This window comes from Phyllopteryx taeniolatus, chromosome 5 (assembly GCF_024500385.1).
Source record: "Phyllopteryx taeniolatus isolate TA_2022b chromosome 5, UOR_Ptae_1.2, whole genome shotgun sequence".
NCBI lineage: Eukaryota > Metazoa > Chordata > Actinopteri > Syngnathiformes > Syngnathidae > Phyllopteryx > Phyllopteryx taeniolatus.
This window is the reverse complement of record NC_084506.1, coordinates 24443016-24465990: the sequence shown is the minus strand read 5'-3', so window position 1 is coordinate 24465990 and position 22975 is coordinate 24443016. Positions and strand designations below refer to the sequence as shown.

At 39.1% G+C, this 22975-nt stretch overlaps 1 protein-coding gene across 10 annotated transcripts in view; it reads left to right on the top strand.

The window, feature by feature from the left end:
- plekha7a (pleckstrin homology domain containing, family A member 7a) overlaps nt 1-22975 on the top strand; it is a 126923-nt gene that overhangs the window by 103068 nt on the left and 880 nt on the right. For 8 of the 10 annotated variants that reach the window (XM_061774061.1, XM_061774065.1, XM_061774067.1 and 5 more), the window contains 14 exons: nt 2641-2694; nt 5774-5839; nt 7730-7810; nt 7878-8027; nt 9401-9502; nt 9605-9716; nt 10890-11020; nt 11394-11591; nt 12637-12727; nt 12823-12917; nt 14851-15045; nt 20435-20587; nt 20671-20804; nt 22803-22933. In XM_061774061.1, the coding sequence (XP_061630045.1) occupies nt 2641-2694; nt 5774-5839; nt 7730-7810; nt 7878-8027; nt 9401-9502; nt 9605-9716; nt 10890-11020; nt 11394-11591; nt 12637-12727; nt 12823-12917; nt 14851-15045; nt 20435-20587; nt 20671-20804; nt 22803-22933 (1693 nt within the window). The remainder of the gene's footprint in view (nt 1-2640; nt 2695-5773; nt 5840-7729; nt 7811-7877; nt 8028-9400; nt 9503-9604; nt 9717-10889; nt 11021-11393; nt 11592-12636; nt 12728-12822; nt 12918-14850; nt 15046-20434; nt 20588-20670; nt 20805-22802; nt 22934-22975) is intronic. The other 2 variants (XM_061774063.1, XM_061774062.1) reach the window with 2 other exon arrangements.

Below are 22975 nucleotides of genomic sequence, written 5' to 3'. Positions count from 1 at the left end.
ACTGGGGAAGACACAACTTCTCTCCGCTGCTCTTCTCTCTCTACACGAACGACTGCACCTCAGCGCACCCGACTGTCAAACTCTTGAAGTTTGCAGATGACACCACTGTCATCGGCCTCATCAAGGACGGTGACGAGTCTGCATATCGACAGGAAGCAGAGCGGCTGCAGTTGTGGTGCAGCTGACACAGCCTGGAGCTGAATACGCGCAAGACTGTAGAGATGATCGTGGACTTCCGGAGGCATCCTTCGCCACAGCTGCCCCTCACGTTGTCCAGCTGCCTTGTGTCAACTGTCGAGACCTTCAAGTTCCTGGGAATTACAGTCTCTCAGGACCTGAAGTGGGCGACCAACATCAACTCCGTCCTCAAAAAGGCCCAGCAGAGGATGTAGTTACTGCGGCTTCTGAGAAAGCACGGCCTGCCACCGGAGCTGCTGAGGCAGTTCTATAAAGCGGTCATCAAATCAGTCCTATGTTCTTCCGTCACAGTCTGGTTTGGTGCTGCTACAAAAAAGGACAAACTCCAACTGCAATGGACAATCAAAACTGCTGAAAGGATTGTCGGTACCCCCCTACTCACCCTTGAGGACTTGCACGCTGCCAGAACTAAGACAAGTGCGTGCAAAATCCTCACGGACCCTCCACATCCCGGTCACCAGCTCCTCCAGCTCCTTCCCTCAGGTAGGTGCTACTGATTAATGCAAACTAGAACTAGCAGACATTCCAATAGCTTCTTCCCTCTTGCGATCAACTTCTTAAACACCTAACCTACATTTCCATTACAACATGCTGGCAATTTTTTGACTTGAGTTCGTTGTCACATTTCTGTCGGGCCAATTATACATTACTCGTGCACTCACTGTTGTCTCGCCACGCTGCACTATTTGGATATCTGTTGTTGACTAATACTGGCCACTCATGCCAGAGTAGCATCTGCTCCATTTGCACACTGATTGAGGAGTATCTGCAACATTTGCACAACCAACAGTGTCCCAGATTATCGCACTACTCGTCACTTTAAACTGTATACACTCCTTGAAGTCTCGGCGCCCTTTGCACAATGGTCATTGCACCGGACTATTGCAATATTAGTCAATCGAACTGCTCTAAGTGCTAGAGGACTCTGCATCTTTTTGCACAATTGTCCCAAAAAAAATAATAAATGTACCGGCATTACCAGATAACTAGCAACCCTTTACTGCCCAGTGACTGTTTTTTTTTGTCAATGTCTTTATGTCTCAAAATTGTTCTGTCAATTGACTGTTGTCGTACTAGAGCGGCTCCAACTACCGGAGACAAATTCCTTGTGAGTTTTTTGGACATACTTGGCAAATAAAGATGATTCTGATTCTGATCTTTGGGTTGTTCTTTACTTCTCTCGCAAGCCTCTTCTCTCCCGATTGCTCAGTTTGGCAGGACGGCCAGCTCTAGTAAGGGTTCTGATCGTCCCCAAACGTCTTCCATTTAAGGCCACTGTGCTCTTAAGGAACCTTAAATTTGTTTTGAAACCTTGGCCAGATCTGTGCCTTGCCACAATTCTGTCTATGAGCTCTTCAGGCAGTTCCTTTGACCTCATGATTCTCATTTGCTCTGACATGGACTGTGAGCTGTAAGATCTTATATAGACAGGGGTGTGGCTTTCTCAATCAAGTCCAGTCAATATAATCAAACACAGCTGGATTCCAATGAAGGTGTAGAACCATCTCAAGGATGATCAGAAGAAATGGACAGCACCCGAGTTAAATGTATGAGTTGCTTGTTGCATCATTCCCAAAAAGACTCATGGCTGTATTAGCTCAAAAGGGTACTTCTGCTAAATACTGAACAAAGGGTCTGAATACTTATGGCTGTGTGATATTTCAGTTTTTCTTTTTTAATAAATCTGCAAAAATTTCAACAATAAAATTTTTTTCTGTCAATATGGGGTGCTGTTTGTACATTAATGAGGAAAAAAAATACTTAAATGATTTTAGCAAATGTTTGCAATATAACAGTTTAGCAAATGGGTACAATATAACAGAGTGAAAAATTTAAGGGGGTCTGAATACTTTCCGTACTCACTGTAAATCGGCTGAGGCATTTTCATCATCCGTGCAAATATTACTTGATATGAGTGTGAATGCTGAAAGAACAATTATATTTTTTGCCCAATAATGTTATGTTTTTACAGATGAAACACTTACTGATTGTAAAATATTGTTAGGGGATTCTACAACAAGATCAAAGATGAAATTGTAAACGTAATCGTGTCATGGCATTGCCAGAAATGCTGAAAAGAAAAAGCGATCTGCAGTTCAAATTTCCTGGGAGTTTTGTTGTTTTTTTTCAGATAAAAACATTTCTAAAAAAATGTTTTTTCAGATAAAAATGTTTTTTTTAATTGGAGTGACATGTTTTTTCATTTAACGATGAAGTTATGATGCGTTTAAGGCTGCGGGGAAATCGGAAATATCCAAATCGGTTGCAAATGTATTGACTATTATATGTTTTATTTGCAAATAATTTGACTATTAGCCTTAAAGTACAAAATGTAATTCTTCCTTTGGCATTTTGAGATTGTTACATAATCGCTCAGCATTCACATACCGTTCATCATCACATTGCGATTTATAGTCACATGAAAATATTGTTTGGTTGCAGGTGGACGACACGTACAAGCAGCTGAAGCAGGACCTGGAGTATCTGGACCTGAAGGTCAGAGCTTAGTTTTTCTATTGATTGCCTCATCGCTGACATGCTTAACAACCCTGACGCATGTTAGCCCAGCGCGTCTCCAGCCCTGTCACAACTTTAAATGCAACCATCCAGCTCACAAATAATCAAAATAATAACAATATTCACGGTCTTTTAACCAGAGGCGGCCGCCATCATGTGACTGCCGCTCTTTTTTTGACTCACAGATCAGAGCTCTAGAGCCCCTGATCCTTGCAGTTCACAGTTTGCTACTACACTGCACTGCTGGGCCTCTCAGGCCTCTAATGACCGTAAGCTATGTGTGCGCGTGGGAGCGTGTTTGTTTACTTCCATATACAGCGTGCTCGTGCATGTGAAGGCGACTGTTCAATTGATGCTTGAACAGCATCACGTCTCTTGCCGCCATGTGTGTCCCCCTCCCACTCATTGTCACGTGCACACACACACACACACACACACAGCGATGTGGAAGACGCCGGTGTAGCGAAGTGGGCATGGGACGGCTCGGCAGTGCATGTGTTGTGGCTGTGGTGGCTGTGGCTCGGTGGTGGCAAATAAGCCAGCTGCTTCTAGCACCATCTCTGAAATGCTGCACCTTGTGTTGCCATGACGCCGGGCTTTCTACTGTGTGATCACAACACTTGATGGATGAACAATATTTGTAGCAGTCATCATCGTTTTGCGTTATCAATTTTTTCTTATTCTTAAGGATTTACTTATTTTTTAATTACTTTTTAATTATTTCTATTTGCTTACTATGTTATAGATTAATCACAAGGTTAACTGTGTGTCTTTTGAATGGCGACAGCAACAGGCACAGAGCGCAATGGATTTGAACTAGAACAAAAAATAGGTTCCTGCCTAAAGGGGCTGCAAATTAAAACTGTAATCTAAAAAGGTGCAAGTAAAATTATATCAGTGTAAAACTCTGTAGTGGTTCTAGCAACATGCCTTGCTAATACAGTACCCTCAAATCAGGCCAGATTTTTCTGCTGCCTTAAATGGGCTGCCAAAAAAAAATAATGGGGATGATAATTGTATAATTTTTTTTGTGTTGAACTTAATTGATCAGGTAGAATTGAATTGTCTAAAAGTAAATGTACGGCAAAAAGCACAGGGCACAATTAATTCAAACTCAAGTAATTTTCTGCCCAAGCGCGTTGTAAATTAAAAAAGTAATTAGAACAGGTAAACAAATGATAAAAGGTTGCCATGAACATCAACAGGCATGACTGATTATTTTCTTTTTTTAAAATCTTTATCAATTTAGTTAATTATGTTGACTGGTTAGAGCGTCAGCCTCACAGTTCTGAGGACCCGCCTGTGTGGAGTTTGCATATTTCTCCCCGTGCCTGCGTGGGTTTTCTCCGGGCACTCCGGTTTCCTCCCACATCCCAAAAACATGCATTAATTGGAGACTCTAAATTGGCCGTAGGCATGACTGTGAGTGCGAATGGTTGTTTGTTTCTATGTGGCCTGCGATTGGCTGGCAACCAGTTCAGGGTGTACCCCGCCTCCTGCCCGATGACAGCTGGGATAGGCTCCAGCACGCCCGCGACCCTAGTGAGGAGAAGCGGCTCAGAAAATGGATGGATGGATGGATGTTGAATTAGCGCGCCACGTGGTCGACTGGTTAGCACATCTGCCTCACAGTTCTGAGGACTAAGGTTCAAATCCCGGCTCCGCCTGTGTGGAGTTTGCATGTTCTCCCTGCGTGGGTTTTCTCCGGGTACTCCGGTTTCCTCCCACATCTCAAAAACATGCGTGGTAGGTTGATTGGAAACTCTAAAATTGCCCGTAGTTGTGAATGTGAGTGCGAATGGTTGTTTGTCTATATGTGCCCTGTGATTGGCTGGCGACCAGTTCAGATAGCTAGTGAGGATAAGCGTTTCGGAAAATGAATGAATGAATGAATGTTGAATTTGATCACGGTCACATTCTTATCCACAAAGCATGTAGAATTTAATAATTTTAAATTACATGTTCCAACATGTCCTGCCATTTTGAACCAACAGAGGGCGCAATTACTTTGTACTCAAGTAGTTTTCCACCACAGGAGGTTGAACATTATTACAGTAACCGAAACATGCATACATACAGATACACATAAAAGTATGAGTTAATTAGCGCTCCCAAAAAATGTCACACCAACTCAAAATCAGTGTAGTCGATCATTTGAAATTTAGTCTCAAGGATTTCACTGCTTCGCTATAACCAGCAAAGGGTTCATTTGAACGCTGTTAATTTTCTCCCTCAAACGGGCTGTAAATTATAACTGTAATTGAAATAGGTACAAGTAAAAGTGTATGTCCCGTAGTAGTTCCAACATCACGTAACACTTAACTTTTCCATTCCGTGAGTTAATTTGCTGCCTAAACGAGCTGCCATAAAAAGTGCCCACCCCACATTGGCGAATGGTATGAGCACACAGTAGAACCCTGTAAGTCACAGGTGTCAAACTCAAGGCCCGCCACATCATTTTATGTGGCCCGCGGAAGCAAATCATGTGTGTCAACTTCCATGATTCTTGCTAAAATCTGTTCAAAATTTTCTTATAATATTCATATGTAATAAATAGTAATGAACTATTGTAAGCATGTTTTTCCTCCAAACCCCTTTTACAGTTACTTGAACAATAGTTGAACAAACCATTATCCTTGACTTCTAATTTCAAAACTAGTTATCCATCAATTTGTTGTCTGTGTAATATGATTAAACATTGATATGGTTTTACAATCATAATGGCCCTCTGAGGAAAACCGTATCTACAATGTGGCCCGCGACAAAAATGAGTTTGACACCCCTGCTGTAAGTCATTTGTTTGAACTGGACCGCCCCATGTAAGTCGATGGGATTTCGTGGGCGCGTCCACTAGTGCGGGGCTTCAAAGTGTCCATCGTAGTCTTCATGGCAACAGGCGATGTGGTGATTTATTTTGTTGTTGTTGTGGTCATGCACGCGAGGTTGCGTCACAGCATCGCAGTCTGCGTGCAATCTACGTTAGTTTCTGCACCGTTTCACTTTCCGTAGCTTTGAGGAAGATGTGAAATGTGGATTGTGTGGATTGATCCTTTTTCAGGTGGCTGGAAGTAAAATGCTAAAGGAGTCGGGGATGCCCGTTAAGGTCGCAGAGAGCGATGTGGATGTGAGTACCACTTTAATTCACATTATTACAAGGCGACTTTAATTCATATAACTAGCTCGATACTTTAGTGTATGACTAATTAATCTGAAAACTATTGTACTTTTTTAAACATGCTGTAATAACATAATTGAATACAATGTAAAGAAATAAGTGATTGTGCATCATTATTAATAAATTCTGGTTCCTTCTGCCGTGTGTGACTTGGCCTCTGGGGGAGCAGTATAATACAGTCATACAGACACAAACAAAGAAGAGTTTCCCAACGACTGATTCAGTAAGCTGCAGTAATATTCGTCATTTTTCACAGAAACTAAAGAATATATGCCTGTGGAATATTGTTATATTATTTATCTACATGTGTTGCTGCAGTGTTTGTTTCAGCATCCATTACTTAAAGCATATTAACACCGCCACATCGATGCTATTCATTAGCTCGTCTATAGAGTTGACCGCTATGTATTAATATTAAGCTAGGTGGATTTTTAAGGCAATTATGTGGTTGTATTAGTTTTTTTGTTTAGCATGACAGTAAACTTCAACTGGGAGTGCCAAAAAACACCTTGAAGCCTCTTATTTTTTGAAGAATTGTTCATTATCTGTCAAACTTTGTTGTGAAGTAAGAGGCCTTCACTGCTACCATACAGCGGTCATATCTCAAATTTTTGCTCCCAAGTCAAAGCAGAAAAACAAAACAAAAAAAAGCCAAACGATCGGAGAAATTTGTGAGGTCACTTGTGTCTTCACATTATAGCTAGTGGTTGATCCCCAGATATGTGTACGACTTTAATTCACTTTATAATTAGTACAAGATTAATTCACTTAATAACTTGCATGAGATTAATTAACTTTATAACTATTTTATCTTTAGTTCCCCTTCTAACGACTATGATTTAATTTCACATTACATCTAGTACAAATGTAATTCCCCTTATAACCAGTACGACTTCACCTTGTAACTACTGCTTGATCGATCCTCAGGTGTAAGTAGGACTTTAATTCACCTTATTGCACGTCCGACTTTAATACACCTTCTAACTCGAGTTTGATATCCAACTATGTAAAGTTCTTCCTTTGTACTTATAATACACTTAAAAAAATGAATAGAACTCTTGACTGTTAATGAAAAGCGAGCCCTGCTGTGTTTGTAAAGCCTGAGGACAGACGCTTTAGTATCTCTATATTTATGAGTGTAAAATGAATACTTGGATGACATCCAACAATGGCACTGTTGGTTAAATTAAAAAGCAGGATCAATTATTCATATGGTGACCAGTTCAAGTTCCTACATGGAAGAGCACTTTGTTCCCGTCGGAACATTATTACACAAATGTTCATGCTTGATAAAGTGAACCACGCTTTGCTCCCGCATAATGACACTTTTATTAATGAGACGCTTTGCCTCCCTGACTGTAATGCAAGGTGTCAGGTAGACGCATCCTCTTTGTGTAATGACCTTAAAACAAGTCCCGGCGATTATCCGTCTTTGCCTTTGACTCGGAACACAGTGAAGGCGGGATATTGCCACGGTGACGTGCGCTTTCAGGCGGCAAGGCGGCGCCAGCCTAAGGTCGGGCGTGACATGTAAACTACTTCCGGCGTGGCGCGCATCTGTTACGGCTCTGATATGAACTCAGCAGGAAGAAAAATGCCTGCTTGACTCATGTTCATTGACATTTTTTTCAGCTTTTTCAGCAATACTTGCTTCCAACACAACAGGGTGGGAGAATTGAGTTTGCTGGTGTCAAACTACACACCCGCCCCACCTATGACTGCTCTGTTCTGATACTCCCTAAGAAGGGGAAACATTACCTGCTTGACAATCTTTATTGGCATTTATTCATCTTTTTAAGCTCTGATATTAACTCAGAAGGTCTTTAACGCCCCCTGCAGGTGAAACTGAGTCGGTTGTGCGAGCAAAACAAGATCCTGAAAGATTTGGAAATGCGGATCAGCGCACTGAAGCAGGATAAGGTGAAGGCAGCCACACACCATAGAACATAAAACCATACAGATATAAATGACACAGCACACCCCTCAGGACAAGCTGGAGAGCGTGCTGGACGTGTGCCACCAGCAGATGGAGCTGTTTCATGAGCAGCCCGCCCATGTGCACAAGATCGCCTACCAGCAGAGACTGCTGCAGGAAGACCTGGTCTCCATCAGGGCCCAGATATCCCGACTCTCCACGGTACAAATGAATGAATGTTTGATGGGCTTGTTCTTCCACGCCAAACTCATCCAAGCATACCTTTATATGGACCTTGCTTTGTGCTTTCTTTATTAACTACCATAGCAACCCCTTTATGCCAGTTTTTACATTTCTTCTAATTCAATCAAAATTTTCCTTGAAATTCATTCTTTAAATTCCTTTTAAATTTCCTTTCATTTCATGAGGTTGTCTATTTGATTTTTTCTTTCTTGGTATTTACTTTTTAATTGTTCATTTTTTTACACATCTTGTGTTAAGTTCCTTTGAAATGTCTTTTAAAATGTATTTTTTAAATGTAGTTTTATATTACTTTTTTAATATTGTACATTATTTTTTACATTTAAAATAACCATATTTTCTATAATCTATACCGGTACTCAACGGTTCCAATGATCGGTACTTACGTATGTTTTTGTGGCAATAAATGTTAATTTGTTCAATAATAAAATCTCAATGTTTCAATTGAGGCGGCGACTGGTTACAGCGTCAGCCTCACAGTTCTGAGGATCCGGGTTCAATCCCCGGCCCCGCCTGTGTGGAGTTTGCATGTTCTCCCCGTGCCTGCGTGGGTTTTCTCCGGGCACTCCGGTTTCCTCCCACATCCCAAAAATATGCATTAATTAGAGACTCTAAATTGCCCGTGGGCATGACTGTGAGTGCGAATGGTTGTTTGTTTCTATGTGCCCTGCGATTGGCTGGCAACCAGTTCAGGGTGTACCCCGCCTCCTGCCCGATGACAGCTGGGATAGGCTCCAGCACGCCCGCGACCCTAGTGAGGAGAAGTGGCTCAGAAAATGGATGGATGTTTCAATTGAACATTTTTCAATAAGTGCACCCTACTCTACAAATATAACAAAACAACTTCAGAAGTTTAAAACAAATGAGCAAAATAGGGTGGAGAAAAAAATAAATACAGTAAAGCTGTAATATCTTAAAACTAATAAACTATGATTAACACTAACAATAAAGTATTAGAAAATACCAAGTGTGAAAAGACCGACCGGCTGGCTATGGATTGTGCCGTGTCTGACTTTAACGAGCGCAACCCCGCTGCATCATTACTCAGTGGTGAAAATGTTACGTCTCCGGACATTTTCTTTTGCCCCATGCTTTTGAGCACGTTCCAACTGTGCTTGCTTGTTGTGATGTCATTACGCTCTTGTGCTGCACTGATGCGTTCAGGTGCGCCATGGAAATTGGCCAACTCGTCGACTCCTGAGCTCAGCCCCAAGAGGTTTGATGGGCTTGTTCTTCCACACCTAATTCATCCAAGCCTGCCCTTATAGTCCTTGCTTTGTGCTCTGGAAACAAGAGTGGATTTTAAAAGAAAGTGTTGCCGTTGTGTGCCACAGGAAATGACGCACGCTTGGGAGGAGTATGGTTGGCTGGAGAGTTCGGTGGAGCAGCTGAGGGCAGTGATGCAAGCTCGCATGAATCTCAGTGCCACCTTGCAGGTGAGGTCTGTTGCTGTATCAGGGCAAGACACCATTTACACGTGTAAACTGTTGTGTTTTGTGTGTGTGTGTGTGTGTGTGTGTGTGCGCACTGCAATGCAGCAAGAAAAGGCTGAGTTGAAGCGTGAGCTGTGGAGGATCGAGGACGTGATGGCGGGACTCAGTGGCAGCAAAGCCAACTACAAAGTCACCATCGACTCTGTGCAGAACCCAGGTTGGTTGCGTGGACTACAATAAAATTATTTCTTGTTATAATTGTTTGGAATTTGAGTTTGGGCATGCCAACAATGTTGGCATGATGCTTTGTGTTGAAACATTAGAAGCAGAAGTGGGCTGTTGACCATAAACCAGCAGTTAATTAAACTGTTGTCTGCTGCCTCAACAAACTGCAGTAAATTGATTTTTTAATAAACTTTTTTTTTTTTTTATCAAGTCCTTTTAAATTTTTGGGTGAAATTCCTTTTAAATATGTTGTCACGGCTTAAATTTATCTTTGAAATCCTTTAAATGATCTTTTAAAATTCTTTCTAAAAGTCTTTAAATTTCTACTCAATTCCTTTTAAAGGTCCTTATCTAGTTTTCAAATTCCCTTTTAAACTATTTCAAAATCCCTTTTGGATTTCTATTGTAGTCATTTAAAATTCTGTTAAATTCGTACTACATTTTAACGAGTATATTTTTTTACTTCTTTAAAAAATATTTTTAAAATTCCCTCTGCATTCTTTTTTTGCATATCTTTTTGATTACTTTTTAATTTTATTCTTCAATTGTTTTTAATATATTTTTAAATTACTCTTGGAATTTCTTTATAAATTTCTTTTTATTTTTTTATTTTTTTTTTATTCCCAGTAGTTTTCTTTAAAAAGAAAATAAATGTTGTTTTAAATTTAGTTGTTTGACATTTGTTTTAATTGAATATTAATTCCTTTTTAATTAATTTTCTATTTCTCGTTTTCCATTTTTTTATTGCTTACATTAGTATTACATTTTAACTCCTTTTTAAATTGTACTTTTCTTTGTGATTTTTTTTTTATTTCTAAGTGATATTATTTAAATTTTCATTTACATTGTTTTGTATAAATTCCCTTTTTAATTTATTTTTTTAGTTCTATGCCTTTAGTTTTAAATTCTTCATTTTAAAAGTTCTTGGAAATTTCTTTGTAAGCTTCTTTATAAAAAAATGTGTTTCTTTTTGAAGTCATAATAATTTTCTTTTAAAGTAAGCAAATATATATTATTTAATCTTGTCTTTAAACAGGTTTTTAAATGTGTCTTTAAATATCCTTTTAAATGCCTTTAAACCTATTTCAAAATTGTATTTTAGAATTGTTTTGAAAGTGTTTTATGAATTAACATTATATGTAATTCCTTGTTCAATTCCTTTTAGAGAGGAAGTTAGTGCCTTCCGTGTCGGAGCCCAGCGTGCCTTCTTCCAGCGCCGACGTCCAGCCGCCTCCCCGTAGCTGCGTCCCAAGCGTCTTCTCGCAAACGTTGCCTCCCAACTTTGTGCCAAAGTGGGTAAGTGAAACCCTGACTACTCAGGTCTGAAAGGTCAGCAGCATTAATATCGCCTGTTCCTTATTATTATTATTATTATTATTGCGTAGATGCTGAAGAACAATTGCTCATATGTTATTCTGTACACCCAAAAATATAGTTACATTATTATTCTCTGTACTTTTTACATTCTGCTTCTTCAAACCATTCCAACTTGAAACTGTTAAGCTCATTCAGGACATATACAGAGCTAGTTGAACATTCCCGAAATTCCCACATTTTCCCAATAAAATCCCCAAATTGAATTATTTTTTTTTTTTTTACATGGTAACCTTTGCTATTTCTCAACCACTTCAAACCATTTCAACTATTGTTCCTCTTATCGTGTACCCAGGGAGAGGACGGCGCTCCGCCCCGGCCGCCGCTCCCTCACCTGTACGACTACGAGGAGACGCCGCCCACCGTGCCGCCGCTGCCCAAGGAGGCGTCGGCGGTCATCCGCCACACGTCGGTGCGAGGCCTCAAGCGGCAGTCTGACGAGAGGAAGAGAGACCGGGAAGGCGGACACTACGTCTTCAATGGAGACTGTAAGGTACGCTCACACCCGCTTTCCTTTTAGATTGATTTTTAACATTTCTTTGAAATGTTTGCTTATTAGCTATATACGCCCGACTGTTACGATAGAGCAAAGCTAAGTTAGCTAAACTAAGCGAGCTAAGCTTAATGCGCCAGACAACAGTGATTGAGCTGCTCGGCTAATACGAGTCAGCTCCTCTAAAGATTCTGCACCCAAAATATTTTTATACTGGCAATTTTCATGTCTACATTTCTCCACCGATTCAAACCATTGCATCTTCAAAGGTTTTACAAAATCCAGGACATCCACTGTCGTACGTACTTTCCATATTCCAAATCTTCCCACACAAAAAATGATGATTGCATGAGACATGCCACAAAAAGTTACCAGTCTTTCCCCATAAAAAATTCAAACAGTTCCCCTTATTCAGAACATCTTGAGAAAAATCTTCCAAAATTTCAAGAATTCACACATTCCTGAAACCCACTTTTAATAGTAAAATTCCTGCATTTTCACAAATTTCCAAATTGTATTTGTTTATTCATTTTATTCTGCACTTCTTGACTCATTTAGGCTATTCCAACTTCAAACTGTTTCTGCTCATTCAGGACACAAATACAACAATCCAAAAACTCCCACCTTTCCCCAAAATTACGTACACAATGGAGGTATGTTTTCCTTTTCATGAAAAAAAGGTGGTGAGTCGCCTTTTTATTTTCATTATTTCCACACTCGCAAAACCCCACAATTTTCAAAATAAAATTCCCAAATTGTATTTATTCATTTTCTTCCACATTTCTTGACATTCCAACTTAAAATGGTTCATTAATAACTCTCCCCAAATGTTCACACTAAAATTCCCAAATTAAGAAATATTTTACATATCGACCTCCACCTTCCACATTTCTTGACTGATTCAAACCATACGTTAAGTCTCACATTTTCACATTTCAACAATTCAGTTAGATTACACAGCATTTGCGGTCAGTGTCACCTCTTCAGCAAGTTTCACAGGAATTGCATTCTCTAGTTAGATGTTTTCATTTTTATGTGCTTCCAGACTGATTTGCGTTCATTCCTGAGTGAACCCGAGCTGCCAGCCATCACTCACCACAACGCCGACACTGACTTCTACCCTCCTGACCATAAGGGTATTGTTACCGTAACGCTAACTGTGTATAAGCGACTTTGTCAATTCTGTCATCTTGTCATCTTTATTTGTTTTGATTTTGTGCTGCCGGAGCAGGTCTGTCGGGCGCGTCATGGCGGACGGCGAACCAGTCGGACGCCGTGTCGTCTTTCGTCACGCTGAGGAGATGCCCCGGCACCGCCGTGGACAGGGTGAGTCGTCTCTTGCCCTATGTGGAGACGGCGTCTTTAACGACTAAATAAATAGCTTACAGATGATTTGATTTCAATTGAATGTTCGTGCACAAGAATCTCTCATAACGTCTTCGGCTAGTAAACCAAGCAAAACTTAGCTGCTTTCCGACATACAAAGCTTGCTTCTCAGTCGAAATGCATCACTTCAGCGCTTCCTTGTAAAGGGGTAACAATTAATCAATTAATTGACAACAAATTATTAATCAAATTAATCAACAACAGTTTTGATAATCGCAGTTCGGAAAATGGATGGATGAATTGTTTAGAGCCATTTTTGTACGTAAAATTGTCTAAAGCCTCTTATTTCAGCCTAGCTGCAGACAAATTATTACTGTGGCATCTTTGGGCCAAAAGGAAAAAGTACAAAAAAGGTTTTTCAGCAACTAGCTCGTTATTGTGTTATTAAAGCAATAGTTTTGTGATGAGTTTTTACTAGGGCCATAACGGTGCACCAAAGTTAAGATTCAATTCGTATCTCAATTTTCGACCCACAGTTAGATACACGATTAGATTTATTATAAATACAATCAATCAATAAAAGTTCACTTATTATTTAAAAAATGTATCAATATAACATAATTCATGCTTATAATATATCTAATTTATTTGTTTTCTTCCGTGCCACATATAACTTTGGGATGGTGTCTGTGAAGGTGCACTACAACGTTCGACGGCTCCTTCGGCAAATTTTCTGGGTCTTGTCGGCCACGCGATTTCCATCTCTTCTCAACCGGGCGAAATGCCCCCATAACTGCTGACCTAATTGAGCTTCAACGGTTTGCAGTTTCAGGGTTATTAGTCGTACTAGGCATGTTTTTTCCTCTCCTCCCATTTGCTTCACGTATTTGAACAGAGCTAGCATTAGCGCACACAGTTTTGCTCACTCTGGTCAGATTATCGTCACTGGAAAAAGTTGTCACATAACACGCAGTTGGAGGAGGCGCGTTTCGTTTGACTACTGTATCGTTTGAGCCCTTATTTTTATAGCACAAGAAGTCCTCGAGTTACGACGCACTCGACCTACGACGTTTCGACGTCACGACGCCCGTGCCTCGTCCGCCATTTTGTCCCAGCACCATAGTGTTCCTGCTTAGCTAGTGCATAGTGTGTGTCTGTGTTTGTGCGGTGGGAGTATCTTTGCCTTTTTCGTCCTCCTTTTTTCACACTCTCAGCAGTAATGGTAAGTACAGCATCTTATTTTTTTATTTTAATGTATTTTAGTTTCTTTATACGAAGTGTTAACCTTTCCTGCTACGGTCACCTGACTGTGGTCGGGAGATGCAGGGGTTAACTCCCTTCTCTCGTCTTGCTGTCACAATCACGTGGGACAATACCCGTAACAGAAGTATTTCGCAGTAAATTTCGACTTTAACGGTGAAATCCGACTTAGGCGGAAAATAGTGTTACCGGCGTAGGAACGGAACTCGTTCATAAATCGAGGAGTTCCTGTATACTTATTTACTCTAATGTCCTCACATGTGGGAAAGGAGAGCCACAGTTGCTGAGGAACTTTTCAGTCATTTATTCAATACCTAGGGAACAGTAAAGCATAAAGACAGAGTGGACTCACGCAGAAGCTGCTGTTGGCCACAACTCACCCCCAGACACTCAAGCAGAATCACATATTTAAGCTTAAAATTTACTTTTTGGGTTGTGTGTATAAATAGTGTGCTTTAATAAGTTTGAATGTGTTTGTGTGGGAGGGCTAAAACAAACAAATTTTTAAAAATACTGTCGCGCTATATCACAGATTTTCACCTTTTGCGGGTTAGGGTCTGGAACATATCCCTGCAATAAACAGATGTTTACTGTATGTCATATATTTCATATTAGTCTTTTTGTTATTGTTGCTACAATATGTCTGATCATCATCATCATGTGTCCCCCCCAGCAGGAGCGACCCAAGAGTGCCTTGGAGTGTTTGTCCTCCGAGTACCTGGGCGGCGCGCCCCCTCCCCACCGCGGTGGCCGAATGAGCGCCGAGGAGCAGCTGGAGCGCATGAAGCGTCACCAGCGGGCGCTGGTACGCGAGCGCAAGCGGAATCTCAGCCAGGGCGAGCGCTCGAGCGCCCCGCCGCCCGCCTCCGTACGTTACCTTCACCCCACGGCTGTGACGGCCTCCGCCCCTGCGCCTCCCCGCAGAAGCCAGCCGCATAATAACCTAGCAGGGATGCTAACGCGCTAGTCGCATGAGCTAACGAGCTGCGAGCTAGCGTGGTTAATGCTTTAAGAACAAAAAGTACGGGAGGGGCTCAAAATGAGCGCCTTGTTGGACCTCACTGAGACGCTGATTGTGAAAGCCAAGGCATTTATTTATCTACTGAGGGTTATTTTCAATATACAGCTGTACAGTGTGTGTGTATGTGTGTGTGTATATATGTATATATATATATATATATATATATATATATATATATATATATATATAAAATGAATATATTTTGTAGAGATTTGGTATATATAGATCATCTAGAGGCCATAGCTGGTAGGTTTTCAGGTTGGACACAAAATGCTGGTGGCTCAAGATTAGACCATGCGCCGCGTTCTTTTCGACAAACTCTTAAGTGCCTTGTTTCGAGCCATCCGTTTTTGCCTTTTCCCCAAAATTTTCATTGATTTTGGTCATCACTTATTTTATCTTTTGAAGATGTGTAAGTTTACGGCAAGCTGAGTTCCTCTTTCGGTTGGACACAGAGACTTGATCATGCTAGCGTGCATCAAATGGACTTTTCTACTAGATTATCAAAGCAACGATGTCCTGGCATAGCCGCCATATACATTTGAGAAAATGGTGCTTTTTTGGCTAGAGCATCAAAGGTGAGACGAAAGCAATTAAGTTCTAATAGTGAGTGATGCTAGAAATGTTATGACTGAGAAACGTCAGTTAAATCAAAGCAACAATGTCCCGGCATGCACTCAAACCGCTTAGTTGTCTCATCAGATTGTGCCGATGTCGTCCCGAGTCAACTGGCGACAATATCTCAGTTTTCACACCGGGGAATTTCTCATTTTAATGGCTACCTTCAACAACATTAAAAGCAAGATCATTGGTTTTTCCCAAAAAGTCGTGATGTTACGAGAAAAAAAATCATAATTATATTGATTAAAGTCATAATACTATTAGAAAGAAGTTGAAATGTTATGAGAAAAATTGTTGGAATCGTTTAAAAAATAACATTGTAATTTAACGTAAATAAAACCAAATTTTATGAAAACATTTTTAAATGTTAGGTCAGTGCTAATAATGTTTCCAAAACATAATCATTTTCAAATGTGAGCTGTCCCGGCAAGGCCTCAAAGTGCTACTTGTTTAATCGGGTTGTGGCGATGTTGTCCCGAGCCAATGGCGATATTTCAGCATTCACATCTGAGAATTCCTCATTTCAGGGACGATTTAAAAAAAAAATGCTAAAACAAACTGACTTTATTCATGATCACGCATTTGTATTGCACTAAATAACATTGCTTACCATATTTACATTCAAACAACCAAATGTTTGTCTTGAATTACTTCACAGCCCAAACGTTTATATATTTTTTGTGACTCGGTGCTAATCATCCAATCAGATTGCGCTGATGTCGTCCCGAGCCACTAACGTCAATATCTCGTGCTAGTGAGGCGAAAATGCTAAAAATGCGAACATATCTGCATAACTTACATTGATTATTATCTCTTCCTTACCTTTCCAACGTAAACGCTTATCGCTTTTCCCAAAAAATGTGACTGACTACCAAAGCAACGACAAGCACTAATGGTCTCATCCAATTCATCCTTAGCCAATTGCTACAATATCTCAGCAATCAAGGCGGAATGCTAAAAATGCTAACAGGACTGCATATCTTCCGTTTACTTTCACGTTTTTAGTGAAGGATGCTAAAAATGCTAATGTAACGCTTCCATTTTGACAATAGCGCACTTTCTGTATACATGGAAACAAAATGAAGCAAAACTAGCATTAGTTTACGAATTGTTGTGTTACAATGACTTTATTATTGAATTTATTTATAACCGATGTTCACATTAAAGGCGAGAACAAAGCAATGATGTCCCGACATGGCCTCAAAGCGCTAATTGTCCAATTAGATCGCTCCGTATCATCCCACGTCTTCTATGAATGAAAAGATGACTTTACGATCGGTGCTACACGGCCACGCTGGGCCATATTTGTGCCGTATGCATCTGGGGACCGCTACGATATGCTGTGATGGATACATTTGTTTTTTTTAGCCCTTCTGTTCAGAAAATTTGTGTTTTTAGTGAGGGATGCTAATAATGCTAACGACGACCACCCGCTAAAGAACAATCGCACTTATGTCCTTTTAAGTTCATAAAAATTGCAACCAAGTGAGCAATATTTGGTCGCAGACGGTGAAGCTGATAGCCTATTTTTAGATTTTGTCCACCAACATTTAAATATGTTTATGCCATTTTTAAAAAAGGAATTGAGCGCTAGCGATGGATTGTTGTTCAGGAGTCACGTTGGTTTGGAGCTATGCTGAAATGTGTTTGTGCTTAAAGAAATGCAATAATACAAATGATATATAAAAATAGTGTAGATGAGAAAAGTTTTAACAAGGGAGTGGATGACGGGTGGGCAACAAAAAGGGAAACCAGTTGTAATGGACTCAAGGCTATGTGCCGAAAGGTATCCCACTGAGATAATTGGGAATTTAGCATTTTGTGTGTATGTAATAGTACTTGAGATGTCAACACAGGCCAAAAATGCCACCCGTCTTCAGTATTGTTCAATTAACATTAGCGTTCACATTTAGGGGCCGCACGCTTCCTAGGCTGCTATAAAACGGTTGATGTCAAAAGTACGCACGAGGTTGCATCACTGCTAAGTAGTGAAATCTTCAAATGCTATTCTTAAATAAGAGTATTGGCTTTTAGATAAGTCAAACTTCACATTTCTATTAATAATGCTAACATGTAGCTACCTAGTATTGCGGTGCAAGAATGTTGTAATGTGAGAAAAAGTCGTAATGTCATATTTTTCCGTTTATGTAGGTGCAATTGCAAAGGTAAAATTTTACATATTTTAATATGAGAATAGTTACTGTACATGAATTAAGTTATAATGTAATGAGATTAGTCATAATTTTATATGAATAAAGTTAAAATCAAATTTCAAGTTGAAATATAAGTAGCAATATGATGTTACTAAAGTGGAAATATTACAAGAAGTTATACTTACGTGCAGAAAGTGTTAATACTACGTCAAAAAAGTAATGTTACAAGAAGAATGTCAATGTTACCAGCAAAAAAGTCGTCATTTCACAGCACTTAAAATATTACGGAGGAAAAGTTGAAATATTACAAGAATTAAATTAATGATTTTACGAGAACAAAAGTCTGAATATTATGAGAAAAAAGACTTAATTTTATGAGAACCCAGTAACAATGTTACATCAATAAATTGAAAATAATATGAGAAAAACATTTGGTATGCTACCAGAATTAAGTCATAATTTTACATAAAAAAGTTGAAATATTACGTAACTAAAGTCAAACTATTATGAAAGAGATGATTGTGTAACTGAAGTTAAAATAATACGAGACAAAAGTCATACATTTATGCAAGATAAAGTCAATCTTACACGACGGAATATGAAAAAAATTATGTGAAAACATTCGTAGTGTTATGAGAACCGAATAACCTTAAATGAATAAATGGAAAATAATTCCGAGAACGTATTTGTAATGTTATATGAATAAAGTCCTACTTTTCCAAGAAATATAGTGAGAAATCACCCACGCAACAGCGACTTTGCGCGAGCGCCTCAGAAGGGTTTAGGGTGCGGCCCTGGAATTGGGACGCGGCCATTTTATTTGGGTCGACGCAGCTACCAATTCCAGTTCTATTTTACCAGACCATTTTGGATGAAACCATGACTCACTCGCGCCATGTTATTTTTTTTCTGGAAGGTTGGGGGGGGGGCGGGGGGCATTCAGCTCAAGTAGATGCCAAGTCGAGATGTGCCCTGCAGCGCCACCTAACTGTCACTGAGAAGCAACTTTTTGGCACAATGTTGACATTCGCACTCCACAATAAAAGTGTTTTGCCTCCCAGGCATGCCGATTTCCTCGTCTGTGTCACGTGGGCTTTGGCCCATGTGGGTCTGCATGTCCCCCCCCCCCCCCCCCGCTTTCTTTCTTTTTTCTTTCTTTCTTTCTTTCTTTCTTTCCTGAACGCAAGCACAGAAGTGGCCAGCTGCTGCCGGCTGCACCCGGAGGACGCATTGCATGGCTTTGGATGATTACTCATAAAAGTACTACACTACACACACTGGTTCTAATTACAAGATACTAATCATGTGCCTGCCTAATGAGACTAAAATCCATGAATGAATTTATTAATCTACAGTGATGAGTTGTGGCTGCATAGAAATATAATGCCGTCACTTTTCACAGCTTGTCTTTGTGTCTGTGTGTATGCATCACTGCAAAAATCTGCATAATGAGTCATTTTACATGGCACAATCATGACAAATGATGTTTATGACTCCAAAACATCTGCATTGTTCTCTCTAGTAGTAGTAGTAATTGATCCGATCCTTTATTCCAGTGTATTAAAATAATGCGCTAATAATTTTTAAAACATGACAAAATTGATACAGTAGTAGTATCAAATTAATTTTATTCCAGACCCATAGTCCATAAAAAAAGAAGAAAATGGATTAAAATACATTTTTTCTTGTCTACAACACAATTTCAAAATGATCAAAATAATCATTAATTTGTCAATGAATCCTATCATAATACATTTTTTCATGGCACTGTACTTGCTATAACAATATTTGTCCAATAATTAGTGAATTATTCCAATATTAGTATATATTATTTTAAAATCCCAAATTATTCATTTTATAATAATTTATTTCTGGCCTCTAAAAAGCGCACAAGTTAATCATAATCCAAAATGAGTAAAACAATCCTATAATAATTCTCCATGAATATTAAATTGGTCTTTAAATGATAGTAATTTATTCCATGCCCATTGCCCATATAAAAAGCACAAATGTAAGAATAATCCTCTCGTAATCATGATTTAAAGAAACAAATAATAGAGATTGCTTTTGTCCAATAATTAAATGATAATCCTAATGCATTTCCAGGCACAAAGACCATATAAAACAATACAATCAATATGAAATTACAGTAGATGAATAATGATTAATTTAATGCATTTATTTGTAGTACAATACCATCTTTAACAAAGTAAAAAAATTAAATAATTTTCAGTACATGTACAGGTATGAGTATAAAAATGTAATTTACACGTGTAAAGTCCTCTAAAATAGGTATTTTGACAAGTGAATTTAACCTCTTACGATTGGGATTAAGTGATAGGATTAAAAAGGTCGTACAAATACATACATTACATTGCTACTGTGGAGTCAAATATGAATGAAATGCCATCAATTCTTTGTTGGATTTGTGAAATTGAGCTGCGTGTTCCCGCGTCACATAGGTGTTTGATTGGCGGGAGGAGCGTCCTGGGGCCGAAGGTGAAAGCGACAAAGGTCACAAGGAGGGACGAGGTCAGTGGGTGACGGCCAAGGCCACCCTGGTCCGAGAAGTGGACGTGGAGCATCTGGACTACGACCTCGACATCAGCAGAGAAGTCAGATGCACTCGATGATGATGATGATGATGATGATGATGGCGACGATGACGATGACGACGGTCCTCCATCTTTTGACTTAGCTCTCCAAGCCGAAGAAGGTGTCCATCCCGGAGCGTTACGTGGAGTCGGATCCCGAGGAGCCGCTGAGCCCGGAGGAAGAGGAGGAGCGAAGTCTGCGCACGGAACGCATCAGGAAACTCCTCAGCAAGTCCAAGTAAGCCAGCCAGACCAATTTACGTCAATAAATTATTTTTATATATACTTACGACCTTTTAGATGCCATTAAGGATATTTACTATAATATATTCTCTAATAGATATATCAGTAATAGATATATATCAATACAATTATTAATATTCTGAAAGGTACTTTAAAACTTTTTCCACTATTACAAAACATTCTTTTTACATCTAACCCATATACCAGTCTAAAAATAATTAATCATGAAAACAATATAATTTGTAAATATTAAAAATATACTAAAATTAATGAATTATATTAATACACACAAATATGTTTAACTTAAGCACACTTTGTATACCATGTTATATATGTGTTATTAAAATAATATGAATACATGTAATATGTATTTTTAACAAAAATACCTAATCATTGAAATGATTAAGTAATACATATAATAGTAATCTTTTTTTAAGTAGTGTGTGTGTGCGCGTGTACATGAATGTGAAAGTGACGCACGCCACACACAGACACACACACACACACCATTTCTCCCACCATATTAATTTTGATGCGAAGAGCAAGAAAACTTTTCGCTCTTTTGCTTTCTTCCATTTGTTGAAAAAATAAAAAGCGCGATCTTGGTCAAATGCGCCTGCACGGCTGGACTGCCCTTTGTCTGAATCACCAGCTACAAATTAGTACTTGGTGAGAGACATTGATGATGCAAAAATAACTGTTGTTGGTTTGAAAAAGTAACTGTAGTCTAATTACTTTCGCGGGAAACGTAACGCTTTACTTGGCTCGTTACTCAAAATGGTGATATTTTGGAGTACCGCATTACCGGCATCACTGGTTATAAAATAAACATTTTGTCCATTTGTTTTTGCATAGTTTTAACCATCTCATCAAAAAATAAATAAATAAATACATGTTAACATATATATATATATAACATATATTTATGTGTCATTTTAACAAGTAAAAAATAGTAATTTAGACATAATAAAGCATAATATATATACATTTTAATGGTTAATATTAATAAATATTTTGAATAAAACATTACATATTTTTAATAGTACTCAAACCTTTACATACTGTATGACCTGTTTGTTTTCTACCATCACAAAACATAATTTTGTCCTTTTTACATCATTAGTTTTAAGCCGCCGGCACGGTGATCGACTGGTACGCACATCTGCCTCACTGGGGTTCAAATCCCGGACCCGCCTGTGTGGAGTTTGCATGTTCTCCCCGGGCAATCCGGTTTCCTCCCACATCCCAAAAACATGCGTGGTAGGTTGATTGAAGACCCTAAATTGCCCTTAGGTGTGAATAGTTGTTTGTTTCTATGTTCCCTGCGATTGGCTGGCGACCGGTTCAGGGCGTACCCCGCCTGAAGATAGTTGGGATGGGCTCCAGCGGCTCGCGACCCTAGTGAGGAGAAGCGGCTCAGAAAATGGATGGATGGATAGTTTTAAGACTCTGTTCAAAAAGATAATCATTTAAAATAAATATTTTAAAAAAATATATAAAGTTACAAAAATCAATCCATCTCTTTATGAATACTTTTAATACAAATATTTCTAACTTAAGCATACTTAATGTACCATATGATATGTCATTAAAAATAATATAACATTTTTTTATTAAAACTAAATACATATAAACAATCAAATTTTTTTTTAAAATACACATTAAGTACATCTTAAGGATGCAATACAGATTATATGGCTTTTAAAAATCTTGATTTTGGAATGACATGTACAGTCCCATTTTTACATGCATACCGGTACATATTTAGTACAAGAGCATATGAAAGCAACATATGAGGAACATCTCTTTGTAATTCCGTGTAAAACGACAAGTGCCATAATAAACATCTTGATTACTAGAATTGAAAAGTGAGCCTAAATATTGTTGTCAATTGGATATGATTAGATGTGTGTGTACCCAGTGGAATGGTTTGCCCAGCATACTGTGTAAGAAACGTGTTGTTGTATGAACATTATCGTTGTCGTGTGCACAGCGTTCAGAATTTGCAGTCAGGGCCGTTGGACCTGAGCGAGCTGGACTCGGTTCTCCAACAGCAGGAGAAGATCATGAACGCATCGCGAGCCCTGGCGTCACAGGCGTCGAAGAAGAGCAAACTGGTGGCAGGTTTGTACCGACGATTTATTATATATTATTTCAGTGTTCAAC